Raw genomic sequence first — 10,455 nt, 5'->3', positions numbered from 1 at the left:
AACCGCTGAATATACGGAACCATTATTTCAATAGCAATCACGCTTCACCAAACAACGTCGGAACTTTTCAGTTCAGCCTTAATGTAATGTATCGATTTGTTTTTTTCATTTTTTCCGTGACTTCCCCGATGCTAGTACACCGTGCCACTCTGTATTTGGCGGTTTTTCCTGATATTTTTGTTGTTTAAATGTATGTAAGGTAAGGATTTATGTCATTTAAATATTGCCTTTTTGGATAGATTGGACTTACTGTCCTATATAGATTTTATCATGGTATTATGATCGATGTTTCATATTTTGTATTTTGTACAAAACATTGTTGTAAACAAAGTACATCATAGTATTAGTTTGTAAATTTTTAATTATATATTGATATAACGAGTGAAGAGTTGATGCAATAACATATAGATTGATGCAGTTTTGCCAAGTTTTGCCAACTGTGGTTTTGCTGACGCTTTGAAATAATAATTATTTACGACAACGTTATATTACACTAAAAACTTATGACGTGCTGTTTATAATTATTTATACAATAGTGAGTAGTGATGTGATATAATAAGTTTCATAAATTATAAATGATATTAAACCAAATTTTCCAGTATCAAATAATGTTATTTTTAAAGATAATTTACTGATACACACAAAGGGCAACATACGTTAGTTTCATACAGTTTCTATATTGATATAAATTTCGCAAGTTTCACGTAACAGTGAACTCAAACCGAACTCAATAGTTGTGATGTAGTTACTCGCTTGAATATTGGTATTTTGAAGCATCCAGTTCGATTCTAGTTTAATATTGAGTATGATTTGTCTGTTGCAATTACAAACTGTATGCAAATAATATTGGTTGCGAAGTTTCAGTATTGAATATGCATATGCTGAGTTCTAGTTTTTACATGTGTGCTAAATTAAATAGTTTTTAAGCGCTATTCATTAATATAACTGTGACTAGTAGTTACACACGAGGAATAAATAAAAAAAAAATATACATACAAAAGCTTATGATGGTATGTTTAGTGTTTACCATAGAAATGTTTGTCTACAGGCTACAGACAATTTAATTATCACTCCATAGTATAAAACTGTGTATAAAACAAAGTCGCTTTTTCTGTTCCTATATTTATTTATTTGTATGCTTACATCTTTAAAACTACGTAACGGATTATGATGAGGTTCTTTTTAATAGATAGAGTGATTCAAGAGGAAGGTTTTAGTATATAATTTATTAGGTTTAAGACAGAGCGGCCGAAGCTGCGGGCGGTAAGCTAGTTTTCTATAAAATACACTATAGTGCGTAGTTTAAAATATGTGCAAATAATTATATAATTAATAATTATAATATTAGATTATAGAATAGTTTACTTAATCATAAGAGTTAAAAAACACAAACTGGGTATCTCCTTTAGGTATAATCTCTCTGTCTCCAACATGGGAGGTTAAAAACCAACACACGAACATTAAATTAGAATCGATTTCGAGCAATCCAAAGGTATACAAAGTCAGTAGACCGTTAAGTTGCTAACTAACTGTCTGTACACTTACTAATTTGCGGGGCCTTATCAAAACAGGGCCATATGGGACATTCGTGAGCCTGTGTATGAGTATTTGACCCTTTAGGAGTTAAATCTATATGTATGAGAATTGGTAGGATTTGTAGATGGAACTTACCTCAGAGAGCATCAAGAGTAGGTATAGTTTATAAATAATTATAAAATATATACTTTCATAAATATAACCAGAATAAAGATAATGTTAAACATCAATAATATGGAAATCAAATTGAACAGAAATAGGTCTATGAAGAAAATGTATCTATGTGCTAAAAAATATTGCACAAGTGAGTAGGAAGATAATGAAAGCAGTTTAAATATTAATAAAGTATTTATATTTTATCAAACATAATCTTCTATATCTGTCTGTGAAGTTTCCGTTAAAATTGGCAAATGTTTGGTAGACTTATCGCAAACTGAGAGTTATTTTAAAAGAAGATAATAAATACATTGAAAACAAGTAATAGCGAGATAAACAAATATAATCTAATATCTCACATTTAGTTGTTTTATATCCGCGTTAGCATTCCTTACGAACACAGCCATACCGTCATAAGACGATATTATTGTACAGTTCTCCGCTCACCCGCAAATTTTTAACTTTTTTGTCAAGGTGTACGCTAACACTATTGAATTAGAATAAGTGAATTGTAAAATTCTTTTGAAAATAAATGTCTCTAAACCTATCTATTTAATTGCGTTTTTTGAAAATATTAAACATTCTAGACACCAACATTCAAAATTAATTACTAATATACATAAATACAAGTAGCAAGAGCATTCAACTTAAAAACTGTGTATTAAACTTTGTACTCAGAACAACCCTTTAGCGTTTCAACGAAATCAGTAATATTATAATTTAAGCAATTTATTTCAAAGGACGCCTGTAGTCCTTTGTGGTTTGCGACTCTTTTTAGCGTAGCCCCTGGGTTCTCTTCGAGACTATTCGAAACTTGTTTAGATTTTAATGCTCCGCGGGGATTTGGTAAATTTGATAATTCTGTCCTGTAATTCTTTGTTTAAAACGTTTTATTGGTTGGTTTATTCAAATGATTGTCGGAGGAGTTATCAAAGAGTGTTGATAAATAACGTTAAATTATTTTTATTTTATTGAAGAACTGAAACCAGGGTCAATCGGTGGTTGAAATTCGACATTTATTCTAACATGAATACCGTAGAGTTCCTGTAAAAAAATGTGTGCGTGTACTATAAGTGTACACACGTAAAAGTGGAACTTCTTTATGACCTTAATTTTCAAAAAATAATTTACTATATGCAACTTTACAGAAATACGTCGAATCACGCGTGGTAGGGATAAGAAAAAGATGGCGCGTAACGGAAAAATGTCACGCGTAACGAAAAACTGTTACACTAAATTTTTTTCTAACCCCGATAAAGAAGTTTCACTTCAATAATTAATGCTGTAGATACAGTGCATTTTTTGATAATATAAAGTAGTGTATGCACAGAGTGTATGATTCCACTAACGGTCTCAAGCAGTTTGTATATAGGTAATTAATACCATAGACAGCCTATCGATAACTTCATCAATATTGACAATTCAATTATCGCGATATGACAAACGTCATTCATATACAATTATTATGATATTATACAAATATTATAATATACACAAGTAATATTTGGCAGAGTTTATTAGTTGAGTCGACGTTCCTATGTTATTGGCAGGAGATAATCAAGTTGGAAAGGTCAAGGGAAGGTAAATTCAGGTCCCTTATGTAGCTGATCGAATCTCGGAGTACTTTTCAATGTTGTAGGTATGGTTTTTGGACGTTATAAAAGCGATGGAGAAAATAATTAGCTTAGGTATTGGACTGATTGGAAATTATACTTGGTATTTAAATTTTGGTAGAATTATAGGATTTTAAGAACATTTTTCAACACTCTTCTAAAGAACAAATAAATTTCGAATTTCGATAGACAATTTAATCAATAAATACAATGTAATATACTGTAAAAATTGAATATCCATTTCTTTTCTTAAATATTTTTCATAAGACTTTAAAAACGTTATTTTTTTTCACTACTAACCATATAAATTGGATATCCTCACGTTCTACGTATGTACACAGATACATTGAAATATATATATCAACAAATAAGCATAGTATAGTCAAAAATTCCTAAAATAAGACGTAATATATTTATTTATCCGTGGCATCAGTTACAGATTAAAAAATGGCCAGAAGTGCAGAAGCCGAGGTGGAAAAGATGAAGGCATTGGAGGAACGTATAAAGGCTCCATCGATTTGGGGCAGAGTGCCTTGTGGCATACGCTTCGAGGATTTACTAGATAGAAGATATGAAGATGCTGTTAGACTGCTGAAGAAACACTATTTGACTGAAGAGGTAGTGTGAATAATATTGTTTGTTTAATAACGGTATATATTACGGCGAAAGCCCGCTTATTAGTTGTTCGTAATTGTAAGAAAAAATATGTAGTTGCAACTAGTTCTAGCCAGGCAAAACGCGTTGTAATGTTAATAAAGCAAAGTCTATTGGAGAATCTATTCAAAAAATATTATTTTTATATACAATTATTATCAGATTGTCTTTTAAATTTTCTAAAGTTATTTTGATTGGTATTTAACAGGACATAATATTAAGTTACCATATATTAAAGATTGTTTTTAAATTTAAAGGTATTCTACTTCAAACCCATAGTGACCATAGTGAGGTGCCTTAAAAAATCTCCAATTACATTGTAAAATGTTTAATCAAAGGGTTAAGAGAAAAATGAATTGACCATTGAAACGTTAATTTGGTTAATTGAGACGCTTTGAGCCAAAAACATCAGTAAAATAGATTTTCTAAAATTCCGGGCAAAGTGGTTTGTCTGCTCGTGGTAATTGTAAAAATAACGTGATTTTATTTGGAATAAATTATATTATAGTAAAAATTTAATCTATTTTAAATTAAAGAGCTTTTTGTGGTTGACTATAATTGTTTATTTTTGTGATAAAAGGACCATAGTGAGGTGTCGTCAAATTTTGAAGTAAAACGTATTTAGGCGCGTTGAGAGTAAAATTTCAAGATTGCGTCATGGCAATCCAGTCACGTCATGAAGTAAGGCGACGATTTTTTTCTTTGAATCGTGGCAAAGAAGTTTCATTTCCGACACATGTGCTCGGCACACACGCTCTATTTTGTTTTAGACGCACTTATACAGCTCGTAATCAAATTAAAATTTTCTTGGTTATAAAATGTCCGTTGCATCATACAAATATGACAATTACAATAACATGCCAATAAATTACACTAATACAACATCAACATTAACAAAACAATAGATCGGAAGAAGGCGATTTCCACTTGACTCCATAAAAAATTATGTTTTATGTGTTACGTGTTGGCTTATCAAATATATTCGCACCTGCTCTTAAGTGGGTGCTTATAGCGTGATGTGAGCATTCTTGAGTAGGCTTACGCAATTTAGACGTCTGGCTAATGTTCATTGAAAGACTTTTTAAGAAGATAAGCCGGATTAGAATGGGTGTTGAGATAATAGGGTAGGTAATGATGGGTTTTCATTTGAATAACAGCGTTAGCTACAATTAAGTATTCTGTGACAACAGAACAATATTTTGTTGCGTTTTAACTAGTAGGTACCTTCAGAAGGAAGGTTCTTCTGTTTTTTACAGACATTAGAAATTTATACTAAATTAGTACTGAGCTGTCCTGCGTATTTCTTATTTCTTCACCCATTATCAAAATCATCATGTACGTCATTTACAAAATATTAAGAAGTGCATTCGCAAAAAATTGGCTATGTATCTTTCGTCAGTTCCTTCTTTATCAAATTTCATTTCATACATAAGAGAAAACGTTACGGATAATAGTAACCGTAAGGCATGATCTATCAATAAACCAAAGGGATCATTTCCACTATTCTTATTATTTCATTTTCCCACTTCTACAAAACAGCATTATTAGAAATTATTCATACAATTTTTATATACCTAGTTTTATAAATATTTTCTACATTCTCGATTCCTATTCATCATAAGCGTAAAATTGCCTTCTTGTAAAATTCTCCATACAATTTTAACATTACCCTGCCTTCTTGCAACATTCTCTATACAATTTTAACATTACCCTGCCTGCAACTTTCATCATACAATTTTAACATAACCCACATTCAGCGCATTACAGATCACCTACAGATCGGTGAAGATAGCTGATGATAAGGAAGGTACAGACGAGTTTATTCACCACGCTCGTGTTTGGATGAAAGATAAGATGTCCATAGCCGCAGTGAAGGAAGGCACGGACCAGCTGGTTGGTGTGATGATCATGAGGATACAGGAGAAACGTTAGTTTAATTTAATGTAATCAATATTCATCACTACACAGTATAAAACAAAGTCGCTTTCTCTGTCCCCATGTCCCTTTGTATGCTTAAATCTTTAACACTACGCAACGGATTTTGATGCAGGTTTTTTTAATAGATAGAGTGATTCAAGAGGAAGGTTTTAGTATATAATTTATTAGGTTTTAGACAAAGCGCGCGAAGCCGCGGGCGAAGCCGTGGTCGGTAAGCTAGTAGCTAGTTGCAAATAAAATATTTAACACACAATAAGTTAAATCATACAATATGAAAAATTAAAAAAAAAGAAATAAGAGAATTTCAATACTTCAAACGATAATAATAATAGTTTGTGAGATTGTTATAGATTTAATAGCAATTTGTAGTGTTTGTTTGTTTGCACTTCGAGGTTATCAAAGCAAAAGCCCAAAAGATAACATTGACGATATTTTTTCTAAAAAGTATAATTATTATAATCTTATTACAATGATTTCATTCTATTTACTTCACTTCAAACTTTCACGCACAACATTAGCTATGAAAAAATACGTGGTGTTTTTTCAAAACGATTCAGCTCGAACAATAACAAACCGCGGGGATACGATCAAAAACACGGCACTCGGTTAGCTATTCGAAATCTATTTGCGTATCTATCGGTATCGTATCGATTCGAATAAAACTCGATTTTCCTGTATCGGTGGCCGTTACATTAGGGAGTGGATTCCTTGAATGCTTCGAGCCTAAATTTTTACAGCACCCGTAAAAAGAATTCCGATTCAGCTTAAGGAGTTTGTACTGTGGTGTACGGTGCGAGAGGTAGCGGGGTTGGATTTAAAATTATTTTGTGCCATTTTTCAAACGGACAGTTATGAAAAGAATGTCTACCTAGGTTATAATAAACATACCTTTACGCATAATTTGTATTATTCTGTTTATTTACGTAACAAATTAAAATTCAAATCCTATAAAGTTAAAACAGGGGAAAGTATAATATCATAATTTTGATTTTTATTACAATAATTTGAATTTATCAGTATTTGAAAACAAGGAAAAGAAAAAACTTATTTATTTTTCAGAGAGGCATTTTTGTTTCCTGTACTTTGTTTAACGTAAAGGTGCGTTCATAACATAAAACATTTTAATATATTTAATAAAACATTAAGTGGACATTCCGATTAAAGAGAAGAATAGGTAGATTAAAATGTTGGCTTGTGCTAAAAAATTATTGTCTTAATATTAAACCGCTGTTTCTCGTATTAAGACCACACATTTCGTACGTAAATTGGATTCCAAGTAGTCCCGCTATGAGTCTATATTAGGGTAGATATACACTGTCGCCGACCAGCCAAAACGTAAGGTGGGCTTGTATATATTAGCTTAGTTATTTGAAACCTAGCTTTGGAAGCGCTTTTGTTTAGCATATTTTATCTGTGACGTAATAACTTTGACGTTTTCGCGTACAAATATTTGTAAATGAAACGCGAGGAAGATGTTTGAGGGGCTTCAGGAATTCAGTATTAATAAAAAGATCAAATGCCGTGAGTTGGAAAATAAAATTGTCGACCAATTTTAATGTTTTGCTCCGTTTATAGTGGGTTATTATTGAAGTGATTTAAATTAAACAAAAACTTTAAAATTTCAAATTTACTACTAAAATTAGTGTAATATTAGTAATATTAATATGTACTTCCAAAAATCACTTTATGTCATTCCCCTGTACGCATTGCACAAGCGTTCTCCTGTACATTCAGCCGACGATCTTTCCACTAACATTAGTGCAATACTTTCCAAAATCACTCTACGCAAAGTCTCGAAAATAATAATGTCATTCCCCTGTACGCATTAGAGAAGCGTTCTCCCGTACATACAGCCGACGAACTTACCACTAACATTAGTGCAATACTTCCAAAAATCACTTAAGGCCAAGTTTAAAATTATAATGTCAGTCCCCTGTACGCATTACAGAAGCGTTCTCCCGAACATTCAGCCGTGTGAAGATCACGTATAACCCTCTGTACTCGACTGTGGTAACTTTCAATAGGGAAGTGGAGAAACCAGTCAATGTGTTTGATAAACTGGGAGTGAGGAGGTACTTCAAGATATACGTACTGGCACTTAAGGCGAGGTACCGGCATAGGGGTAAGTATTGTGAAATACAATTGTCATAGAACGCTAGGCTTGTTTTGAAAACTGAGGATTGATTCGCGTTTTATTTATATAACAATATTTTTTTTTTAATTTCAAATAGCTTTGGTATTTTAACTGTTAAAATGTAAAACAATGCATGTATTTGTTATTCACAATACATTATATTAAATGATAATAATATGCAGAGCTAATCAAAATTTTCACAAAGAAATAAGCAGCGCATTATTTCATACAAAATATAATTATTATAAGTAGATCAAATCAATAAGATAACAGGGAAATAACCTATACTAATATTATAAAGCTGAAGAGTTTGTTTGTTTGTTTGAACGCGCTCATCTCAGGAACAACTGGTCCGATTTGAAAAATTCTTTCGGTGTTAGATAGCCCATTTATCGAGGAAGGCTATATATCATCACGCTAAGACCAACAGAAGGGGGCCATGCGGGTGAAACCGCGTTTCGCAGCTAGTGAGTTATATACCATATCAAAATTTTAGCCTTTAATTGAATTTGCAATTTTGAGCTGTTGAATTTTTGCAGCGAACATCTTAACATTAATTTATACAAATTATCACAACCACACCCTCACAGGTATAGCAAAAGAAATGCTAAAAGCAGCTATCAACCTGAGCACAAGCGCGAGCGTGCCCGCGATATCAGGCCTGTTCGGCACGGGCCGGGGCCAGCAGATCGCGGAGGAACTCGGCTTTGAGAAGTTCAACGAGATATACTATGTGCGGTATCTTATTGATGATCAGGTGATGTTTACATGGTACTTAAAGGCTTTCCATTTCAGCCGCAAAAATCATATCATAAAATCGCTCTAGAAAGACAACGAAGACTTGAGCACCTTCTAAAACACCGGCAAAACATAACAATGCCCTTATTATTGTGATAACTTAATATGGGCGACTAACACACTATCGCATTTATAGTATGATAGCCTAGATAATATTATTAATTATTATCTACTCGCATATATTTTGAACGCGCGGTTAAAATAAATTCACAAGGGAATAAATGTTCACGAGAGGACCGTGACCTAGCAGTGGGGCTGATGATTTGCATGATTCTATTAATGTTTTTCTGATTTTTCACAACAATTTTCAGATAGTATTCTGGGACACCGGGCTTGGTAACTATGGAATGGCACTCATGGGCTACCGCATACCATCCGTCGAAGAGCCTGAAGAGATTCGACCTCAAGCTTCTTCCAGATTCAATGTGCAAGTCGCTGATGATGAACAGGAGACTTGATTAAAAAAATGTAACCTTTTTTTTGTAACCTTTTTTGTGTAACCTTTTTTTGTTACCTTTTTTGTGTAACCTTGTTGGTGAAACCTTTTTTAATGAAACCTTTTTGAATTTTAAATGAGTATGATTCTATTAGATGTTTTTGGAAATGGAAGACCAAGTGTTGAAGTTTCTGGACAATATCGGTGTTAGATAGCCCATTTATCGAGGAAGGCTAAAAGGAGAGGAGCAATGCGGGTAAAGCCGTGGGGCACAGCTAGTTACAGATATAGTAGATTTTGATAACTCCGTTAGTTAATGGAATTATTTTAAAGCACCTATGGGTGCTAGAAATACCAGAATTGAAAATTTAATATTCAGTCACTTCTGAAATGTTATTAAAATAAATTTAAAATACACATAACACGAATATATATAAAAACCACATTCCACATATCAATTACATGCATATTTGTCCAATTTCAAAGTGTAATGAGTACTGTAAAATTTAACTCGTGGATCCTACCACGTCCCACCTGTAGCTTTTAATGGGTTAATATTGTTTTTGGGTTGTGTAATATGCGTTTAGATTTAACAGATATATAGAATAATATAGATACTACCTAATCTGGATAAATATAGGTTTTGGCTTGCTTGGTGAACGAGTTAAAGGTAGCCTATAATATTATGTTATGGAAATATTTAGGAGGCCTGTGTTTTAAATCTTATATTCATTTAATTTATGTGATGTGTTTCAGTAACAATATTTATTTAGGTTATCTAATATCGATCAAAATATACTATTATGGTTTTGAAAAAAAAAACGAAAGCGTATCGTTAGTATCTCTACATTTAAATCAGTGAGTACTAAAATAGTGAAATTAATAATAATAAATTATTGTAGCTTTGAGAGTATTTACAATAGTTTTTTTAAACACACTACTACACTAGGTACCTACTACTTTTTTACCCACTTACCACAGGTGAAATGCAGCACATTAAAATATATTTCTTTACAATTCAGATGAATCCAAATAATTAACCTTTTCAGAAATGTTCAATATGAAAATTAGGATTTGTTATAAAGTAAGTTGTAATTTAGAGGCTTCTCTTTTGAATGTACCTACTACTTTAATATTCTTGAAATCGTCTTGTAAGAACAGGGTTTCTTGTAAATGTTTGGCTGGAAACT

The 10,455-nt window shown here is 32.3% G+C and overlaps 1 protein-coding gene across 2 annotated transcripts; it reads left to right on the top strand.

Moving 5' to 3' along the window:
* Positions 1-3,197: 3,197 nt before the first annotated feature.
* LOC123703237 lies at positions 3,198-9,309 on the top strand. 2 transcript variants are annotated; one of them, XM_045651178.1, is made up of 6 exons: positions 3,198-3,273; positions 3,745-3,923; positions 5,727-5,886; positions 7,846-8,019; positions 8,622-8,788; positions 9,141-9,309. In XM_045651178.1, exons 2-6 carry the CDS (start codon positions 3,753-3,755, stop codon positions 9,285-9,287), a joined length of 819 nt encoding a protein of 272 aa, XP_045507134.1. In that variant the 5' UTR covers positions 3,198-3,273; positions 3,745-3,752; the 3' UTR covers positions 9,288-9,309. The 2 variants fall into 2 exon arrangements, with proteins under 2 accessions (XP_045507134.1, XP_045507133.1); XM_045651177.1 differs by having other exon boundaries at positions 3,201-3,273; positions 3,739-3,923.
* The last annotated feature ends 1,146 nt before the right edge of the window (positions 9,310-10,455 follow it).

Source organism: Colias croceus, chromosome 25, assembly GCF_905220415.1.
Source record: "Colias croceus chromosome 25, ilColCroc2.1".
NCBI classification, from domain to species: domain Eukaryota; kingdom Metazoa; phylum Arthropoda; class Insecta; order Lepidoptera; family Pieridae; genus Colias; species Colias croceus.
This window is presented reverse-complemented; position numbering and strand designations above follow the sequence as displayed.

Bases quoted from the DNA above. Each gene is read 5' to 3' on its own strand.
- LOC123703237 (XM_045651178.1), top strand. From the start codon at position 3,753: ATGGCCAGAAGTGCAGAAGCCGAGGTGGAAAAGATGAAGGCATTGGAG. The intron at 3,924-5,726 runs GTAGTGTGAATA...AGCGCATTACAG, and splicing joins AACACTATTTGACTGAAGAG to ATCACCTACAGATCGGTGAA. The intron at 5,887-7,845 runs GTTAGTTTAATT...TACGCATTACAG, and splicing joins CATGAGGATACAGGAGAAAC to AAGCGTTCTCCCGAACATTC.